General features: G+C 38.8%; 1 protein-coding gene across 7 annotated transcripts in view; it reads right to left on the bottom strand.

Moving 5' to 3' along the window:
• DCUN1D4 (defective in cullin neddylation 1 domain containing 4) overlaps positions 1-22,393 on the bottom strand; it is a 74,176-nt gene that overhangs the window by 12,917 nt on the left and 38,866 nt on the right. For 5 of the 7 annotated variants that reach the window (XM_025385870.1, XM_025385869.1, XM_025385871.1 and 2 more), the window contains exons 6-8: positions 17,365-17,435; positions 12,146-12,237; positions 4,550-4,658 (exon numbers count right to left, since the gene is read on the bottom strand). In XM_025385870.1, the coding sequence (XP_025241655.1) occupies positions 4,550-4,658; positions 12,146-12,237; positions 17,365-17,435 (272 nt within the window). Of the gene's footprint in view, positions 1-4,549; positions 4,659-12,145; positions 12,238-16,750; positions 17,436-22,393 lie in introns of those variants that run through there. The other 2 variants (XR_003119479.1, XM_025385872.1) reach the window with 2 other exon arrangements.

Consider the following 22,393-nt stretch of genomic DNA (forward strand, 5'->3'; position numbering starts at 1 on the left):
CCTATTATAACAAGTTCTAGAAGTTCAAGGAAGCAGAAGAAAATATTATCATGATGGGGAGATAAACTGGAGACATAAACAAGACCCAAATGGAACTTTTGAAGATGAAAAATATAGTATCTGAAATGAAAAATATATTGGGTGAGATTAACAGATTAAACACTGCAAAAGAAAAGATTAATACTGGAAGACATAGTAATAAAAATTATTAAAAATGAGACAGGGAAAAAACTGAAAAAATAAAAAGGAACACAGCATCAGTAGCTTGTGGGACACATTCAAGCAACCAAACATAGTTATAACTGTAGTCCCAGAAGAGCAGAGAGAGAACAGAAAAAATATTTGGAGAAATAACAGCAGAAAAAGTTCCCAACTTAATAAAAACTATAAATCCACAGATCCAAAAAGCTCAACAATCCCTAACCAAAATAAACATAAAGAAAATTATTCCAGGGAGTATTATAATAAACTTGCTAAAAAGCAATGGAAAGAGAATAAAAAGTCAGAAAACAAAAGACATGTTTAAAGGAATAAAGATAAGAATGACACCAGATTTATAATTACACATGATGAAAGATAATGCAGAGACATTACTGCAGTACTGAAAGAATAAAGTGTCAATCTAGAATTTTTTACCCAGAGAAGTCTCTTTCTAAGTTGAAGGCAAAATAAAAGCTTACAGAATTCATCACCAGCAGATCTATCCTATGAGAAATGTTAAAGAAAGTTTTTTAGGCAGAAGGAAAATGATACCAGATAGAAATCTGGATCTACACAAAAGAAATGAAGAGCATAGAAATGATATATTTGGTATATCTGAGTAACAATAAAAGACATTTTTGCCAATTTAAAGCAAAAGTTATAGCAGCATATTGTGAGATTTACAGCCTAAATAAAATATATGACAGAAACAGCATGAGGTATGAGAGGGCAAAATGAAAGTATACTGTTGTAAAAGATTCTTGCATTATACATGAAGTGGCATATTATATGAAGGTAGGCTGTGAAATTTAAAGATGTATACTGGAACGCCCAAAGCAACTACTAGGACAAAAAAGTTAATAAAGCAATAGTAAAAATAAAATGGAATGATTTAAAAAATTAATCTAAAAAGAAGGCATGAAAAGAGGAAAAAATGAACAAAAAATAGGTGGGATACATAGAGAAAAAATAGCAAGATAAGAGATATAAATTTTGACCATACCAATAATTACATTAAATGTAACAGTTTCAGCATCCCAGTTAAAACACATATTGTCAGACCCAACCATATGCTATCTATAAGAAACCCACTTTAAACGTAAAGAAACAAACAGGTTAAAAGTAAAAGATTTAAAAAAGATATAGCATGCAGACTTTAATCAAAAGAAAGTTGGAGTGAACACATTTGTATTGGACAAAGTAGACATCAGTATAAGGAATATTACTAGAGATAAAGAGAGACGTTTCATAATGGTAAAAAGTCTCAATTCATCAAGAGGATATAACAATACTAAGTATGTCTAAACCTAATATCAGCGCTTCAAAACATGCAGCAAAAAAGTGATAGTGGTGACAGAAGAAATACAGGTGGAGAGTTCAACATTCCTCTCTCAGTAGTTGATAGAACAAGTAGACAGAAATCAGGAAGAATACAGAAGACCTGAACAACACTATCAACCAACTTGACCTAATTGACATTTATAGAACACTCCACTGACAACAGTAGACCATTTCATTCTTCTAAAGTACGCATAAAACATTCACTGCAGCAGACCATATTCTGGACCATAAATCAAATAGATTAAAATTATACAGGGTATGTTCTCTGACCACAACAGAATTAAACTGAATATCAATAATACAAAGAATATCTGGAAAATCCTAAATACCTGGAAAATAACATACTTCTAAATAATCAATGGGCCAAAAAAGAATTAACAAGGGGAACTAGAAAATATTTTTAACTGAATGAAAATGAAAATACAACATCTCAAAATTAGTGAAAATACAGCTCAACAAAACAAAGCAAAAAAGAACAGGATCCATTAAAAAATTTATCTTAGAGCATATTTTAGCTAAACTGAATCTATCTGGTAATTAGGCAATGATTAAATATGGTTGTTTTTATTTATTGTTATGTGAAAGGGCTTAATCCACCAATATTAATTGAGACTCTCCTTTAAAACAAAGGACGTACAAAGGAAGAAAGTACAGAGTCCCTCAATCTACCAGGAAAAATTAAGTTCTGTACTCAAACTTCAAAGTCAAGCAGAGGAGACACCAGGAGTATGTAACTGAAACCAGCACCACCCTGACAGGATGATCCCTGACAGGCTGACGGGCAGGCTGTGTGGAAGCAGAAGCACGTGGCTCAGACCCAGGGCCTGGATGGATACAACTATGCTAGTGCAAATGGGGTGCTAGGCAAGGGCCCAGCATGACCAAAGGCAGAATGCAGAGATGCCAGGAAGCAGGGCCAGTGAGCAACCGTTAATGCAATTTCATCACAATGCAGGCATTGCATGGGGAAGCTTGGGACTTAGTTGTGAGGGTCTGGAGTAACCCACACACTAGACCTGGAGACAGAAGGCCTCGGTTTGAGTCATGGATCTGCTATGAACAACGTGGCCATTTCTCCCCTTTGCTGAAGCGCACTTTCTTACTCTGTGGACTGAAACCACCCCTGGCTGTCCCTCAGAGCTGCCGTGGGAACAACTGTGTCATACACACAGGGAAGTGTTGGGTCGATATAAAGACAGTGGGGAGGTACTAGAGGCTGTGGGGAGCAGGAAGGTGGCTGAGTGACCCAGGGGCTGAAGGAAGAGGAATGACACCCTAGTGATGTGAGCGCTGGGTAAGAAGTGAAAGAATGTGGACATGAGGCTACCAGAAGAGTGTTGGTAAGGAGAAGCACGGCCTCCACCGGTAAGGCTGCAGTGGAGGCACCAAGAAAAAGGTGGCCAAAGGAGCACTCATGAGATGGGCCAGGGTGACTGCCCCAGAATGGGACGGAAGCCAGGGAGGAGTAAAGCAGAACCTGGATCTAAAGCACATTGAATATCTGGGAGAACTGTGACCCCCCAATCAAGGAAGTTAGAAAATAGAGGTGATTTGAGTAGAGAAGGTATGATGTTTCCAAATGAATTTCTGACCATACTATAAGAAACAGCTGACTTCGGGAGGAAAAAAAAAAAAACTCATGAAATAAACTATTTAATCCTAGAAATCAGTTAACTATTTTAAAAGCATTTAGCAAAAAAAGCATATGACAAATAACTTCCCTTTTCTTTTTTTAACCTCGAACTCCTGTTCTTAAGCAATCCTCTCACCTCAGCCTCCTGAGTAGCTAGAACTACAAGCATCATATCTGGCTAATTTTTAAATTTATTTTTTATAGAGACAGGGTCTCAGTATGTTACCCAGTCTGGTCTCAAACTTCTGGCTTTAAGTGATCTTCCTGCCTCAGCTTCCTAAAGTGCTGGGGTTACAGGTATGAGCCACTGTGTCTGGCCTGGCATGTAACTTTTATATACTATTATGTAAATGCCATTTTATCATACACTGTATCTGAATTTTACCTCATCATTTTTAACATCAATACATTGCTATGCATGGTGTGATTTTACTAGAAGGTTGTAATAATGGGAAAACGCATGAATGAAGGCACCACAGAGAACGTTATTGCAAGATGTATCAAAATTCACTATCTCCTTTGGTGCTGAACTGGCAGAGCCAAAGAGAGTAAAAGTGAAAAAAATCAATATGGTGGCAAGGAAAAAAGAATCATTTGTCACTGAGTTCTCTGCCTTAAAAAAAAAAAAATCATTAAAAAAAATGCAATCAAACAAGAAAGCCTAGTCACCTGAATCCACTAAACAAACAGACTTAACAGAAAACATCATTTCAGAATAAACTATAATTGTATGGGATACAGATTTTGTTTGAATTGAGTATGATGCCAGCTGGTGCTTCAAAATTCACTATGTGTGGTGACTAGGCTGAAAAGTAAGACTTTTATTTCACTCCAAGGGAACCACTTTCACATACTTCGACTTGACTCACTACGTGAGAAACAGGGTAATTGCTTTTCAAAACGATGATTAGAAAAATACATTTGAGTAATGTTCACTGAAAGTAGCTTAGGTCTAAAATTCACATGATTTCTAAATACAATAATAACACCCAGGGTGAATCTGAATTAGATATGATTAGCTTATTCTGGTAAAGTCAACAGGAGAAGGTTTGTTGTTCTGTGAGAAGGAAAGCTTTTCCAAGCTTATCTAAGAGACATTTAAGACAGTGTGTGTTGCATGCCCATGTTACTTCTAAACCAATTGCAAGAGCCAGTAAACGTCTGCCACTAGAGCTTTTTGCTGACTTACAAAATGTTTGCCCAGAATCAAACTTCGTTTTCAAAAGCATACATGTAGAAAGAAATGCTAACTAGCATCCTGGGAGTAACTTATTCAAGATTTTTTGCTGTGGCATGTAAAAACGAACCTCAAAAGGAAATTTTAAAAGCGGAGGGAAAAGAGGGAAACATCTGGATAGGCTCCAGAGAACTCACCCGTGCAAAGTCAAACGCATATCTGTAAATAAGTTTAAAGTTTGTAGAATCGTTTAAGAATGATCTTAAGTAATCCAAAGTATTTCTGAGTTTTTCTGTTGTATCACATCTAGAAAAACAAAATAAAAGCAAATTATGAACTGAGTTCATTTATTAATTTTTTTAATTGAGGCAGTAATATAAACCCAATACCAAAGGAAAGAACAAACCCTGAAGTTGAAACCCATCCATAATCTATTTTCTCTACACTTAAAAAATTTTTAAATGTACAGAAAAGTTGAAAGAATAGTAAATAACCACTCATATACTATCCCCTTGATCCAGCAATTAACTTTTTTTCTATTTATGCACTCTCTCTCATATACGTATACATTTTCTATACCATTTAAAAGTTGCAAACACAATGAAACTTCATCCCTAAACACTTCAAAACCATCATCAGTCTTACTACTGTATCAATGTTAACTTTCTTAGCTGATATACAATCCACATGCAAATTTCCCAGTTATTCCCCAATTTCTTTTATAGCTGTTTTCAACCAGGAACCAATCAAGGACCATGCACTGCTTTTAGCTGTCATATTTCCTTAGTCTCTAGAAGAGTGCCCTGCCTTTTTCTTTCTTGACAATGTCATTTTTGGAGACCAGACCACTTGCTTTTGCAGAATGTCCATCTGTCAAATAATTTCCCTATGATTATATTAGATCCAACACTTCCAACACTATATATGATCATAGGGAAATCATAATTTCCCTATGATTATATTAGATCCAATAACATTATTCATCATGTCTGTCTATCCCTGTCCCATTACTGGATTCCTGTTGTTACGGTGGTGTCTACCATTTTCCATTGAAAAGCAATTCTTCCTCTTTGAAATAGTAACTATCTACAGGATGATCCCTTGAGACTATAAATGTCCAGTCCTAACAACCTTTCACTCAATGTGTATTGTACACTACTTAAACTTCCTATTTTCCTCCTGTCTCAATATCCCCACAAATAAGCAATGAACATCCTATCCAGGAGACCAGGTCCACTAGTGATAAGTCTGCCCCCTGCCACAGGGTCCCCTTCTTGCCCTCCCCTGACTATGACTGAGTGACATCCACACCCACCAATCTGACATCCAGGGAAGGAATTTGCCCATGGGTCCTCACTCTCTCTAGGTTCCCCACCTGCTTAGCAGAGCCCACTCCCTGGGAGCTTCTCCCATATAGCTCCCTGTGTGGCATGCCATGCTTCCCTCTCTATAACCTGAGAATAAAATAAATCCTTTAATCTCCTATGCCTCTCCCAGTGGAAGTTCTGTGGCCATGCTGGAATGATCTTTAAAGACCTCACAAGGAGGACATACTCGGGACAACACACAATGCTTATAGCATCCATTGGTGATACCTGCCTGAATCAGTAACATCTGAAGATCCAAGATGGTGATTTTCTAATCCTATCATTCCTTTTACATTTATTGGCTATAATTCTTCTATAAAGAAGAGCTCCACACATGACCTTCTTATTTTCTGGACTTAGGATTTTTTGCGTTTAATTCAGTGTGTTATAATCTGTTACTGTCATTATTCTTTTTGACTGTACAAACTTTCCCCATTTGGGCAGTAGCCCCCTAAAGCTGGTTCTAGTTTCCTTCTGACATGTCCCCGCCAAGTCTCTGAGCATTACCTTACTTTCTGGAACAAGATGTTCCAGCTCACCCTGTTCTTACCCTATTCCAGACTTGAAATCAGCCATTTCTCCAGGGAGCCTTGGTGGTGATAATCTGTTTTTACCAGTAAGTGATACAGTGTTTACTTTTCATAAGCAAGCAGACTTACTGGCTCTTTTTACAAACTAATTTTCTGTTTGCAATATCTAGCCCTTAAAAATGAGAATCAAGAGCCACCATTTTCACCAGCAATATTAAAGATTTTCAATGCTGAATATGTATTGTGTTTCTCTATTATAGATCTTTAACCTACTAAGTACAGATAATACATATACCAAGTATTATCAGTATGTTTTATATACTGTATAAACTAAAATGGTTCATAATAGAGCACACTAATCTATTTTTAAAAACAAACCTGTTTTTAAAATCTGCTGCTTCTTTGTACCTAACTACAAATAAATCCTTATGATCTCTTTGTTGAGATGATAAACTAAGAGCCTGCAATTAGGCTAAATGTTTAATTTCTATGAAACAGAACAATTTAGAAAGTCCTTTATTTCTTCCTAATGTGAAAAGTAAAAAAGATTAAAATTGGGTTATTTTAGAGTCGGAAAACACTTCTTCAAGAGAATGACACATAAGCTAAGAGTTGAGAGATAAGCAGGAACTAGATATTTTGGAGAGGTGGGAAAAGCTCTCTGTCTATTAGGAACAGCATATGCAGAGGCCTAGAAGCAGATAGGAGTATGGTGTAAGTCCAACAGACTAAAAGACAGCCACTGTGGCTGGAGGGTATAAAGGAAGATGGAAAGAGGTGTAAGATGATGCTGAGAGGAACACGGAGTCGGGCTCATAAAGGGCTTTTGTAGTCCAGAGTGAGGGTTTTTAAAATTACATCCTAGGAACAAAGGAGGACACCTGCCACTATGAGAAAGACCATGATCAGGGCTGCATCTTGACAAGCTCACTCTTGATCTCCATGGAGAAGGACTGGGGGGAAGGAAAAGAGATACGGAGAACCAGTTAGAGATCTAGCGCCAGAATCCCAATGAGGGGGTCACAGGGACTAGAAAGATACACAAGAAAGCAGTAAACAGGAGTTAAGTCTGGAAGGCAGGGCTGAATTTACACTGGGTGCTTCTACTATAGGGTTAGTGTTTTTAATGGTGTGCATATAATAATATAATATTAATAATAATGGTGGAGGGTCACAGAGGAGGGAAACTGGGTAACCCAAAACCATAAAGTCCAGGTCCCTGTTCTTCACTGGAAAGAGGGTCAAGGACCAAAGCCACAGATTTGACTGGCAGTTTAGTTTAGTCCTGTCTAAGAAGAAGAAGAAGAAGAAGAAGAAGAGCAGTTGTTTGTTTTAACAGATTCAAGAGCAGGAAGCACTAATTTAGATAACTACCCCATAGTTAAAAGAAAATAAAGTTAGCTATAAATCTCCAGGCAGAGCTACTATGAGAAGAAATGTGAAGTTCTGCAGCATGCCTGGGAGCAAGTCCAACACCTTGGCAAAAAGATGTCCCTATGTTTGAAAGAGGCTCAGAGATCCTGTCTGAAATGCAGGAAATGAACAGTTCTTGTGCTTTTCACATAAAATACACAAGTAATATTACTAACTCATGTACCCATTAAAAACCTGGGGTTGGAGCTAATATTGCCAATACAGAGTTTAATCTGCTTTAAAGGGGGTCTTGAACACACAAAGCCCCTGGACTGGCCCCCAATAGTGAAACAGGCCACTGAGTCACCCTGTCCAGAACCACAGGCTGCCATCTAGTGGCCAGTAAATATGCACATCTTCAGACTCGGTTCTAACAGAGCCTGGCTTGGGACATGTAAGCCACCAATGTGACTTTAGAAAGCAGCCACATCTTTAACTCAAGTCTTCCAACATGTTTCTATGTACCATGTATAAAAAAACTTGTAGAAGTCACAGTGACAGTGCCACGCTTCTAAGGAACACCATTTCCCAACACAAAAAAAAGCACACAATGTTTTCTTTTTGAGTTTGCTGCTGTAACAGATTTGTAAGGACAGAAATCAACACAGTAATCTTCAAAGTTTATAAAATCAGAGGTAGCTTTCCCCTATTACCCAGGAAAAGGCCTCTGCCCCTTCACTTAGTCATCCCAAAGGTATTTTTCCAGGCCATCATCAGTTTATTGTAGTTACAATTCTCACTTTTTTTTTTTTAAGTTTAAGCACCACAATTAGCTTAATTCATCAGACCAAAACAGGAGCTGTGTCTTCTCTGGCAGAGGAATGATCTCGGGAGTGCAAGGATAGATGTTCCCTACCAGCTGCCAGCCTAAGACCAAACTCTCACACCATTCACCTCCTGTTCCAGGTTCACAGGTCCTAGGGAAGCCAAGCACACAATTCCTCTGGAGAGCATCAAGGAGATTAATTTTTGAGAGCCCAGGCATAAGCCATAAGCTGTACTTCAACACCCTAGTTTAATGATGCTACCAGAGACACCCAGGAAATGACAGAAACGATTGAAAACTCTGGTTTCACAGCCCATGGGCTTTCTGTTTCTACCACACTCCCACCATACAGTAACTTTTTTTAAAAATCTTTTTTGCAGCATTTTAACTAAATATAATGAATGGTCTGAACGTTTGCATCCTCCCTAAATTTGTAGGTTGAAATCCTCACCCCCAAGACGATGGTATCAAAAAGTGGTGCCTTTGTGAGATTATTAGGTTCTGGGGGCAGAAACTTCATGAATGAGATTAGTTAAGAGACCCAAGGGAGCTTGTCTGCCCCTTCCAACATGGGAGGACCCAGTTAGAAAGCACCATCTCTGAACCAAAAAGCAGGCTCTCACCAGACACCAAATCTATGGCGTCTTGGTCTTGAGCTTCTGGGCCTTCAGAGAAATAAAATTCTGTTGTTTATAAGCCACCCAGTCTAAAGCATTCTGTTATAGCTGCCTAAATGGCCTAAGACATGAATATATATAAATAAAGATTTTGTTCTATACTTGTTAATTCCAGTTTGAGATCAAAATATTTCATTAGATAGGTTTAATACAATCAAAATGAGCAAAAATAGAAAAGAAATCCAAAACAGAAGACAAAGTAGTTTAAAAGATAGATTACTTTCTGCCTTTAGAGCATGTAAACGATTACTCTCTGGGTTTTCTTGAGTACTAGGTGCACATACCTCACAAATACAATGCTTATTTAGTTACTTTACTGGCATAAAGATAAGTGACCGTGTTACTTTTAGATCTTTTGCCTTAATATTGTTCATAAGCCCCTCCTCTTAATGGACTTTATCTTACTCATGGTTTTTGTTTCCCTAGGGTCTGGAATACTACACTTGGCATATCACTGCCATTCAAACATTTGCTGAACAAATGACTAATCTAGAAAGGCTGGAAAGTAGGGGTGGGAGGGTAGGCAGAGGTTCTTCAAACTTGAAGTTGGACTATTTTTGAACTACAAAGAAACTTAAAAGTTATTCTGAATAATTATCTCCACCTCATTGATGAGGACACCAACCTCAGAGTTTCACATCACAAAAAGCAAGCAGTTCCTCCATGTCTTTATAGTGGATCAGGCTTGTCACTAAACTCCGAATTGCAAGGATCAAGTGGCAATCACCCTGAGAACCCACCTGCCACCACCTGCATCATACAAAGTGGCAAGCAAGGTTCCCAACAAACAGCCTGAAGGAGTACCCTGCACTCAGAACGCGGACACAGACCTCTTCCAGGAAATTGCTTCTCACTTCCCAGGAGACATGGCCCTCAAAACACATGGGCAAGGTCTGGTATCAGGTAATATTCTTTTGCAGAGGGACATTCTTTTGTAAAGAACTTAGTACTATACAAACTGGGTATCACACCTTCTTAAGACAAATAAAAATGGGCCTGAAAATGTTGATGGTGCCTCGTCTGAAGGCTGGAAATAAAATCCTGATATGCCCATGCATTCATCATCACAAGGACACTTTAAAATGGAGCCATCGGCTACTCTACTCAGCAATGATGGCCAGGCACGGTGACTTACGCCTGTAATCCCAACACTTTGGGAGGCTGAGGTGGGCAGATCACTTGAGGTCAGGAATTCGAGCCTAGCCAACATGGCGAAACCCCATCTCTACTAAAAATACAAAAATCAGCCAGGTGTGGTGGTGCCCTCTTGTAATCCCAGCTACTCGGGAGGCTGGGGCACAAGAATCACTTGAACCCAGGAGGCGGAGGTTGCTGTGAGCCAAGAGCACGCCACTGCACTCCAGCCTGGGTGACAGAGGGACATTCCGTCTCAAAAAAAAAAAAAAAAAGAAAAGAAAAGAAAAGAAAAGAAAAAGGAAGCAATGAAGAAAAGTGAGAAAAATAATGAAAGAGAGTGAATAGGATTAAAATCATCAGGAGCTGTTCCCCCAAAAGGACAAACAAGTTTTAAAACATTTCAGAGAATTTAACTCTAAAATTCTAGAACACACTCTGATAGGAAAGTATATTTGTAAAAGGGTGAAAAGGGTGGTTTGGCTTTTACCTAAAACTCGTTTGTCATCAGATAATATTGTTAGAAGGAAGAATATGATTTAAGAATGAGAAGTCTTAAGTGTTCTTCCCATCTCTGCCACATTCACACATCACCGATCACCTCTTTGCCTCAGTTTCCTCATTTGTAAAATGTTCAGGATAAAATCTGATCTGTCTTCTTCACAAAGTAGCTATGAGGCATTCAAATGTGAGAACAGTGAAAAGTCTTCATAAACTACTAAAGCACAATGTGAAAGCACTCTTAACAATAACAAATGAACAGTGACATTAAAAGTGGACAAATTCCAAAATTATTTAAATAAAACCATTTCGACTCCAATTCTAATCCAGTAAAAATCAAGATCTATTATTAGATCTATTATCTAATATATATAAGATCTATTATCTTAAAGTGAAAAGAAAAAGATAAGTCATCCCAACTACTTTAGATTAAAATTACTATGTTAAGAATTAGCACTTCATCTTCAATGCTATTTGAAACATTTAGTCATCCACTTTAACTTCATCTTTCAAGGCCTAATATAAAATGACAATTTGTTTTCTTGAATGAAACTGAGCAAACACACAACACGCAGGCGCATGCACACACGCACATACTGTATGCACAAGGCAAATACATAAAACCACTGATTTTTCTTATCCTGGGTCAGGTTACACAAACCAAATCTTTATTAATTTTTTAAATCACTGGAGTAATGAAGTTTTAATTTTACCCAAAGCTAAAATCAGAATATATAAAGAGATATCAAATATTTTAACTTACAAGTTATATGTTACTCAACTTTTTCTCACTAACTATAAACCAGATGCCAGTAAGTCTTTGCCTTTTAATCTCTAAAACTGCACCGTCCAACTCAATAGCCACTGGGCACATGTGACTACTGAGCACTTGAAATGTGGCTAATACAAATGGAGATGGACCATAAAATGCACCCCAGATTTTGAAGACTAACCATGAGAAAAAATAACATAAAAATATCTCATTGACTTCTTAAAAACACTGATTATATGTTGGAATGAAAATATGCTGGATTGTTTGGGGTTAATAAAATAGATTAAAACTGATTTTACCTGTTTCTACTTTTACATGCGGCTATCAAAAAATCTTAAATTACATAGGTGGCTTTGTCATATGAGAAAATGTTGGTCTATTTCTCTTGGAGAGAGCTGCTCTACAAGAATACCAACACACTCTGTCTCTCCACATACACGTATAGACAGTTTATAAATTCGCCCAGAATAGTCCTCAAAATGGGTCTTAGTCTTTACATCCTTGGCCACTGAGGAAGCTTGGCCAGACCACCTGACTTCCTTCCACTCACTCAATCACCTGAAACCTGAAGTACCAGGAAGAGGCAACCACCTGGGAAGGGCAGGGACCCCACGAGTGCAGCCTAGGACTTACTGGAGAGAAGTCATTCCTTTCAACCACTCCTGCAGAGTAAAATAGCCCATGTTTTGTGCATCCAATTTCCAAGCTAGGACAAGCATAACTACCTGTTAAAAAAATACACAATTAAAAAAATATATTAGACAAATTAAAAAAGAATAAACAAACAGATCTGTCATTAATACATTAACGTTTTGCCAAATGCGTCTGTTTACAGTAGTTCAGTCACTGAAATATGAGCAGAGTTAACTTCAAAAATGAGTTCTAGTTTGGCAAATATCCAAAAAATTTGACAATATCGTCTGCTGATAAGAGTTTGGAGAAGCATGTATTCTCCTGATGTACAATAGTGGAGGTGTAGGGTGATCACTCTCTCCAGAGGGCAGTATCAAATGTAAAACCAGTTATTGACAATTCCACCTATGGAAAGTTATCTTATAGGTCTACCTGTAAACAGACACAAAGATGAATAGTCAACAGTATTTACTGCAGTACAATTTGTAGCAGTTAAAGACTGAAAACAACCAAATGTCCATTAATAAGGGACTGGTTAAATACTTCTTTGCTGAATACATTCCATATAAAGGAATACTATGACACCACTAAGATGAACAAAGTAGAACTAGCTGGACAAATATGGAATAATCTCCAAGATGTATTAAGTGAAATAGCAAGGTGTAGAACAGTGGATTAAAACATAACAAGGTGGACAGGAGGAGACACGCAGTGGAGTTGTAGCACATATACTTTAATGTTTGTGAATTCACTATATACACTGGTTGGAAATTATTTTAAAGTAGTCCCACATTCCACTTAAGACAGCACTATGCCTGGAATGGGCCCAGGGTCTGTGGCATGGTCCCATCACTTGTAAAGGAGGGTCAGGCCCCCAGGTGCCACCTGTGCTTTTGTGACTCTTCTGAAACCATGCAGGTTTCAGAAACGGTGACAACTCTGGTTTATGCCACTGCTTGCTACTGTTTCACTTAGCTATTTTAGAGAAAAGATAGCACAGAGAACTGATGGTGAGTTTTAATAAATACCTGAAGGTGTAAAGACAAAATGACATTTCAAAGGTGCACCCAGTTTTAAGCTATCTGGAATGCTACATAGGGACAGGGCTGAGGCCATGTGTGATTGGGACAAGAGGAGGAAGCCTTCCTTCTCATCTACCTCAAAGATGCTAGAAGAGGTGAGAAGTAACTAAAAAAGAATGTCAGTCCTAAAAAGGTAAAGAGGAGGGACAGGGCCTTCTTAGGACCATTCTGCCAGCCACTCTGTAGAACTGGTTATCTCTGGACGGTCATTCATATATAAGGAACATCCAAGTCCTACAATGGGAATCAGGTACACACTGTTAACAGGCTCTCTCTCTGTACTGAAACAGAAAAAGGCAATGGGTAGAGATATATGTTTCTCCAAGGACTAGGATACCCAACATTGGCAGTTAATTCGATCTCTTTACTTTTAAACCTAAGGCTTCATTTCAGCTACTGAAAGAATCATTCAAAACCATTAAAACACCATCCCTGTGCCCAACTGGGTCAGATGATGGCTGTGGTAAAAGGAACTAGGATGATATAAAAACATGAAACATGAGGCAAGAAATCATTTTTAATGATTTCTGAGCCTCCGAGAGCCAACATGTCCATTAAAAACTCTAGAACAAGAGTAGTTAGGAGATTCAGAAGCTCTTCTTAAATTGTCTGCCAATAAGCTAGGTTGTAGGCTAAAAAATCTCTAGCTTTGTCTAATTTACATCTAGAGTAGTAAGGAGAAGCTTTCTCTTGATGCTTTATGGTTTTCCTCACCGGAAATTAGTATCAGTGAGAACCTACGAAATTTTTAGGATCTTTCATCAAATAAATCAGTACATATGAATTTTTGAAAGTCATTAGGTTGTTTTAGATTAAAAAATTTAGATTACTAGGTAAATCACTAGGACTGATTAGTAATGATTGCTTACAAGGCTAAAACATGATTGTTAAATAGGTTAGAAAGTGGTGACTTAAGAGACCGAGGGGCTACTAAGAATTTCCCAAAACGATGGGGTTACAGTTCTTCAAATTATTCACACATTAGTGGATTTTCTCCTCATCCCTCAGGTGTCTAGGAATTCTGACTCTTGCATATCAATTTACCTAGGACAACTAACCAGCTCATATTTTCGAATGCAAACTAGGTATTCTCAAACCATCTCTATTCTACTCTTTACCAAAAAGATTTAAAAATTCTACATAAACACTTGTTAAGTTAAAAAAAAAAAATGGTGAGGTGCAAGAACACACACACACAAGTATGAATGAAACATGGCCAAGCAGCCAAAACAGATACTCATAATGGGCAAGTTCCTAAAAAAGAGACTTTCATAAGTTAACTAACAAGAAAGCTAAGTACTTAAATAAAGAATTTTGCTGTTATCTTGGTAAATGAACGTAGACTTGAATTTTACAAGCCTGCTTAATTTCATAAGCTACAAATATCAGGCAAGGTGAGGGTTTTAAATACTTTAAACGTGCTTGCCTATCAATGCAGACAAGGCTTGAAAACACCATATTTCACCACTTGTTTTACAAACGTTAATGTCTTTGAAATGGGAATGCATCCACAATTGATATAGCATGTCAGAATTTATTTAGCAACACTTTTTCTTTCTTAGTGATATAAAATAATATAACTTCTATTGGTGACAGCTTGGAATTGAAGTACATACAGTGTAAATATTTGGATAATATTCTTTTTTTTTCTTTTTTGAGACAGAGTCTTACTCTGTTGCCCAGGATGGAGTATAGTGGTACGATCTCAGCTCACTGCAACATCCGCCTCCTGGACTCAAGCGATTCTCGTGCCTCAGCCTCCTGAGTAGCTGGGATTACTGGCACACGTCACCACACCCGGCTAATTTTGGTATTTTATTAAAGATGGGGTTTCACCATGTTCTCCAGGCTGGTCTGAACTCCTGACCTCACGTGATCCACCCACCCACCTCAGCCTCTGAAAGTACTGGGATTACAGGCATGAGCCACCACGCCCGGCCTACATACTTGGATAATATGGCCTTTTAGTCTTTAATATGATTCTAAATTTTAAGGCTATTTCTATTCCTACAGAAATGGAGTTCTTTTTGTTTGTTTGGAGACGGAGTCCTGCTCTGTCACCCAGGCTGTAGTGCAGTGGCATGATCTTGGCTCTGCTCACTGCAACCTCCACCTCCTGGGTTCAAGTGATTCTCCTGCCTCAGCCACCTAAGTAGCCACACCCAGCTAATTTTTGTATTTTTAGTAGAGATGGGGTTTCGCCTTATTGGCCAGGCCAGTCTCGAACTCCTGATCTCAGGTGATCCACCTGCCTTGGTCTCCCAAAGTGCTGGGATTACAGGCATGAGCGCCACCACGCCAGGCCAGAAACAGAGTTCTAAAGGACTCATAACTACCAAAAAAGAATGACAATAACTATCTTTTATTGAGTACTGGTATTTGGGGGTGAAGAAACTTGAAGAGCTGGGCCTCCCTTTCTTTTTCAGTTAGAATCAACATCAGTGCTCTCCCATCCTGACAGGCTTTTCTGCCTCTGAGACTAAATGCTCAGCTAATCCCTCACATACCAGTGAGCCCTTTGTCTCCCAATCTTCTCAGCCTCTAACTTCAAGCCCAGGCCCTGCTGCCACTCCTCTGTCATATACTTATTACGGTACCCATGTGGAACCTCCAGAGCCCCTCTCAAGCCCAACTCACTCTCAGCCCTCTGACTACACTGTTTAGAAAACACTCTGCCAAGCTTGGCCCAGCTCTCATAGAAAACTTCCTTCTTAAATTCAATGTAATGGTCTTTTCTTGTGCCTATGGCCCAGTCTATGGTAAAATACTATTGACCCAGGTGTCCCGAAACCTTCATGCCAAGTTGGGTAATTTATTGAAATACCTGAACTGGAATACATTTAAACACACACACACACACACACACACACACACACACACGATAAAAATCTATGTAATAAGTGAAAGACATTCCAAAGGCTCTTTAGAAAATTTAAAGCATTGCTGGGGGCCGAGGTAGATGACAGAAGCACAGAAATGGTAAGGGTAAAATAAAAAGTTTAAAGAAAAAAATGTGATTTTTGCTAGTTTCTTTAAAAGCATGATATATATGCCTGGGCAGATGTCTTCGAAACAGCCTGAATAAAGGGAATGATCTCTTGAGATCTCTTCCAGATCATAAATTCATTTAGGGTCTTGTACATATTTGTTAAACTGGAGCTAATGTAATATTAAACTGCATAGTTAATGAGGCAGTGCATGTGTATAAGCATAGTTTTTCATTTTAGTATAAGAGAGGTGATGTGGGAACGGAAAAAAATATTCAACAATAACATGTTAAGAATTAGGCAAAAATAATTAAGCCTATAAAAATCATTCTAATTAAAAATAAATATCTAGGGCTTTTTACATTATAAAAAGCAATCATGGCTGGGTGCTGTTGCTCACACCTGTAATCCCAGCACTTTGGGAGGCTGAGCCAGGTGGATCACAAGGTCAGGAGATAGAGACCATCTGGCCAATATGGTGAAATCCCATCTCTACTAAAATATAAAAAAAATTAACCAAGTGTGGTGGCATACACCTGTCGTCCCAGCTACTCAGGAGGCTGAGGCAGAGGAATTGCTTGAACCCGGGAGGCGGAGGTTGCAGTGAGCTGAGATCATACCATTGTACTCCAGCCTGGTGACAGTGTGAGACTCTGTCTCAAAAAAAAAAAAACAATCACTTTCTGAACTAAATTCAATTGGAAGTAAAAGATCTGTGAAAAAGTCTTGATAATTACAATCTACTCAAAATCATGGTGAATAATTTTAAGTCCTACATTGACTCTACATTAGGCTGAAACAACTACTGAGGGGCACGAAGGTACACAGTGTACAATGTGGCCTCCAGTTGATCCGTCATTGTAGGCAAATGTGGCCACACCATTTTGTAAGCATCTGGCTTACTGTACCTTTTACATACAAGAAATTAAATGAGAGAAAAAATAACTGTAGTTACACCATATCACTTACAAGAATGGAAAATGTGCTTATAAGTCAAACTAGAATTGGAATTTATTTCTTAGATTGCTTCATAAAAACTAACATACCATTAGTTTTTATTTATTTATTTATTTATTTATTTGCTAAAGAACAAAGATTTAAGTAAGAAAAATAACCAACGGATTCACCCAACTCAGTAAGTTAGACTCACGTTTTCTGGTTCAACACCAATGTCTTCACAAAATTTCTCCATGCCTTCAGGGCCTACAACATCATCAGTTCCTGTGAAATACAATCTTATGTAAATTAAATCTGACCATGCACACTACTCTATTACCACTGTAGTAGTAATATACTGTCAACAAGTAAGACTTAAAGGCCCTTAACTCCTTTTGGAAAAAAAAAATCAAGTATAAGTTGAAAAGTATTCTGGAATTCCAGTATCTTTGAAGGACTCTACTTTGTACAATCATTTAAATCAACTTATCACCATGTCCTTCAATCGTTGGAATATGGTATATACCATTTGTCTAAAGTTAAGGCTGAATTCAATTCCTCCTCTTTAAAACAGCTTAATCTTCAACTCTTACTTGGGTAATAATTTCAATACATAAAATAATTTTTGGAAACACAGCAAAGAACCACATAATAGTCTCTATAAAATTAAATAAGAAAAAACATAAATGTTTCTTTTACATAGAAAAAAATCAAGTTATCACTCTGTTCTTGATAAAGTCAGTAAGGTCCCCTATTTCTGTTCTAGCATTAGCCCTGATTCTTCCTGAAGGAAGCGTCCACACATTCCATCTCTAATTTATCTCCGTTTCACTTTGCAGCCATTGGAATTTGGTTTCTTCTTCTCCTAGCTCTCCACTGAAATTCTTTTTGCCAAGGTCTCTGATAACCCCCTAAATGTCGAATCTAACAGACAAATTCGGTCTTTGTTTTAACTGACCATTGTGTGATATCTGAAAATCTGAAGCAGTTCTTTCTTCACAAAACTGTCTCTTCCCATGACTTCTGGAAGCACCCTCTCTCATCTGGTTCTCCTTCTTCCTCTCTTCTTTTGGCTTCTTTATGGGTTCTTCTGCTTCTCCCAGATGGTTAAATTTGATGTGCAAAGATTCATCCTTAAACCTCTTCTAGTGCTTGCTATATACATTATTCTCAGGAAATTTCAACCATACTCAAGGTCTCAGGTCCTACCCAAATGTCTTTCTAGACCACATTTTCCCCTTACTTTTGAACTACTTGCCACTTTATTCACTAGCTGCTCTACCTCCTGTTTAACTGCCATAACTACACTCTTCTTCTGCTTCACACCTACTCCTCCTGAATTTCACATTTTCAAACACTGCCTCACTAAAATGGAGCCCAATGTCTCTCCATATCAGGCCTGCTTATCCTCTGGTATGCTGTCCCAGCTGGTGGCACACCCAGAAATAGAAACCTGGGAGTCATCTTGTATTCCTCCTTTCTCCCACACCCAATCAATTATCAAGTGTACTACCAATTTTACCTTCTAATTATTTCTTAATTGTGCCTCTCCTGCACCATGCTCTTTCAAAGCTTTATTCTTGACAACTACAGCAGTCTCCTCATGATTTCCTAATTCCAGAGTCTTTCCCCCTTGACCCATCCTGCAAACAGCCACTGAAGGGATCCACTTCAAACGCAATCCCATGCTGGCTTAAAATCCTTCAATGGCTCCCTAGAGCCTAAAGATAAAATCCAAAGTGTTTGGCTTATCACATAAGGTTCTCTATGATCTAGTGCCTTTCTTCCCTCCTCAGTCTTATATCTTTCTAACTGTAAAACAAGTTTCTCAGAAATAAATGAATCAATAAATATTGCCGGATGAGTAAAAATCAAGGTCCAGAAACACCTACTTAAATGTGGCTTCACTCTGCACCACCACCGAACACACACCCAGCATGGTATTACTCTTTGTGTCTCTGCCTATCTTCCTCTAGTCCCCTTCCTGTCCCCTCCTCTCCCTTCCCCCAACTCCCCTGGCTAACTTATTCAACCTTTAAGACTCAGAGCAAAGGGGCAGTCCTCTCAATCTCCCCACCTGCAGAGGCTGGGTCAGGCGGTCCTGTGACCCCTCGCAATGCTAGGAATGGTTCTCACACATTTAGCACACTGCATTCAAAGTCCCAGCTCATCTGTCTTTCCCTCTAAGCTCAAGAGCAGTTCTTTTATTCTTACAAGTTCAGCATACCATCTGGTATATAGTAGTTGGTCCAATAAAAACTGAATGAAGGAATAAATGAATGGCTGAATACCAGAATATATAGGAATCACTCTACAATCCTCCCATACCCTCTAGATCTAGCAAGTCACCAAGTCCAGCAGAATCCACCATCTTAGAATGTATCCATTTCACCGTGTTAGCCAGGATGGTCTCGATCTCCTGACCTCGTGATCCGCCCGTCTCAGCCTCCCAAAGTGCTGGGATTACAGGCTTGAGCCACCGCGCCCGTCTCTACTAAAAAAATACAAAAAAACTAGCCGGGCTAGGTGGCGGGCGCCTGTAGTCCCAGCTACTCGGGAGGCTGAGGCAGGAGAATGGCGTGAACCCAGGAGGCGGAGCTTGCGGTGAGCCGAGATGGCGCCACTGCACTCCAGCCTGGGCGACAGAGCGAGACTCCGTCTCAAAAAAAAAAAAAAGAATGTATCCATTTCATTACCATAACATTTACTAGACACATTCTGGAGCTATGCACTGCAGTAGCTGCCTAGGGTGCAAATGGTCCCTGCCCTCCATGAAGGGAGACAAGGCACAGGAGTAACTTCAATACAAAGTAACAAGACTTTCACTAACACAAAGTATATGGTGGCTGTTCTTAACAAAGGAGGAACATTAAAGTCACAAGAAGCTCCTGCTGGAAAGTCTTAAGTCATTTTTCTGCTTCGAATCCTTGGCTCTCCCTAAAGTTCAAACTCAGGCCCTTCCTCATAATCTGGCCAAAGCAAATACTTTTCTCTCCTTGCCATTATTTTCCTTTTAATCACAAATGTTCTACTTTGTTACACAATGTTTTGCTTCATATATTCAAATCTGTTACTTTTTTCTGGGATTTTGTCCCCTTTTATCCCCTTTTTTATATAAATGTATAAACATAAATATAAAAATATAAATTTTTATATAAATATATATATTTTTGTATTCCTAGTTTTCTTGATTATCAGAAGAAAACCAAGTAATATTTTAGTTTTGTACATTAATACGTAAACATGATAAAAAGTTTCATTTGAAAATAAAAAATAAAGATGTTCCAAAAGTGAAGTTATCCCCCTCTAACTCCTCCCTACTCTGCAGAGACAACTATTTATTAAAGAGCTTCTTTAACAACACTTCCCAAAATAAGCCATCTCATAGAATTGTATAGGCATGGAATGTATACATATTTATTGTTTCTAAGTTTGCCCAGGCATTCTCTCTGGCCTTCCAAGTGTAAAGTAATTTAATCATTTCATCTGCAATGATCATTTCTGTCTCCTCCTTTCAAATATTTACACTCCTCCTTTTTCTTGTCTAACAGCAGTGGCTAGTAGCTTCCAAAACAATGGCAAATAAGAGTAGTGAGAGTGGCCGGGCGCGGTGGCTCAAGCCTGTAATCCCAGCACTTTGGGAGGCCGAGGCGGGTGGATCACGAGATCGAGACCATCCTGGCTAACATGGTGAAACCCCGTCTCTACTAAAAATACAAAAAACTAGCCAGGCGTGGTGGCGGGCGCCTGTAGTCCCAGCTACTCGGAGGCTGAGGCAGGAGAATGGCGTGAACCTGGGAGGCGGAGCTTGCAGTGAGCCGAGATCGGGCCACTGCACTCCAGCCTGGGTGACACAGCGCGAGACTCCGTCTCAAAAAAAAAAAAAAAAAAAAAAGAGTAGTGAGAGTGGACATTCTTATCTCATTCTTGACTCATATAGGACATTTAGCATTTTTATCATACAATATATTGCCTGCTTTCTTTGGTTTGAGAGTGCATATATCCACATGTGCACATTCATGTATGTATTAGACACACGACACATCAATTCATTCACATGATAAAATATCCAAATAGAGAAGATACAGAGTAAAATAAACAGTTAAATAAGAAAGTTGCCTTCTCCCTTTCTTTACCAGATAGACATGTATCCTCCTGGACCTTTTTGCTATATATGGGCAAATATATACTAAAATGCAGTTTTCAAATTTGTACATAGGTTTGTGAGGTACCTGTAATTCTACACCTTGCCTTTTTCACTGACTGTGTCTGGTAATCTTCCTGTGACAGGACCCATATATCTACTTCATTCTTCTTAGCTAATATTAATACATTTTATGTTATCCCATTGTAAGTGTATATGTGTGTATTTATTTATATGAATCAAAGTTCTTTTCATCATTCTACTACTGTAAAGTATTTAGGCTGTGAGATTAAAGAATAATTATTCTGATAAGGAAATATTCATCTATTCCTATTTTGTGTTGTTTCTAGCAACAGATACTTTTTGGTATCTACTGATATGGCTTATTGAGAAGTAGTTGCATAGAGCTGGGGGCAAGTTACTTTGTAATTCTTTTAAAATTCTCTTTGGTTTCTATTCTTCCTGATTTAAAAAAGCTCTTTCTGTACAACTTAATTTTTTTTTTTTTTTTTTTTGAGACGGAGTCTGGCTCGGTCACCAAGGCTGGAGTGCAGTGGCGCAATCTCGGCTCACTGCAAGCTCTGCCTCCTGGGTTCATGCCATTCTCCTGCCTCAGCCTCCCGAGTAGCTGGGACTACAGGCGCTCACCACCACGTCCGGCTAATTTTTTGTATTTTTTAGTAGTAGAGACAGGGTTTCACCGTATTAGCCAGAATGGTCTCGATCTCCTGACCTCGTGATCCGGCCACCTTGGCTTCCCAAAGTGCTGGGATTACAGGTGTGAGCCACCGTGCCCGGCCTGTGCAACTTATTCTTGAGCCTAGCAAGCCGCCTGCATTTGCCATGCCTCTGCACAGGGCTTGGGTGTTACCCGGCTTCCCCTCCCCCTCGTGCATCCTCCAACTTGGCTGCCGCCGTCTCTTTCTGTCAATGTTCACTATAAAGATAATGTTTCTCACTTATTTGCCTGTTTGCCACATGGGAAAATGAACTCTGAGCAGAGTGCTTCTGCTGACTGCACCCCAGACCTCAACAAAAGTCTGCTGAGGTATACTTTGCAGGGGTTATGTAAGTTATTCATGCTTTTTCTTTTTTCCCA

The sequence above is a fragment of the Theropithecus gelada genome, chromosome 5 (assembly GCF_003255815.1).
Source record: "Theropithecus gelada isolate Dixy chromosome 5, Tgel_1.0, whole genome shotgun sequence".
Classification (NCBI taxonomy): Eukaryota; Metazoa; Chordata; class Mammalia; order Primates; family Cercopithecidae; genus Theropithecus; species Theropithecus gelada.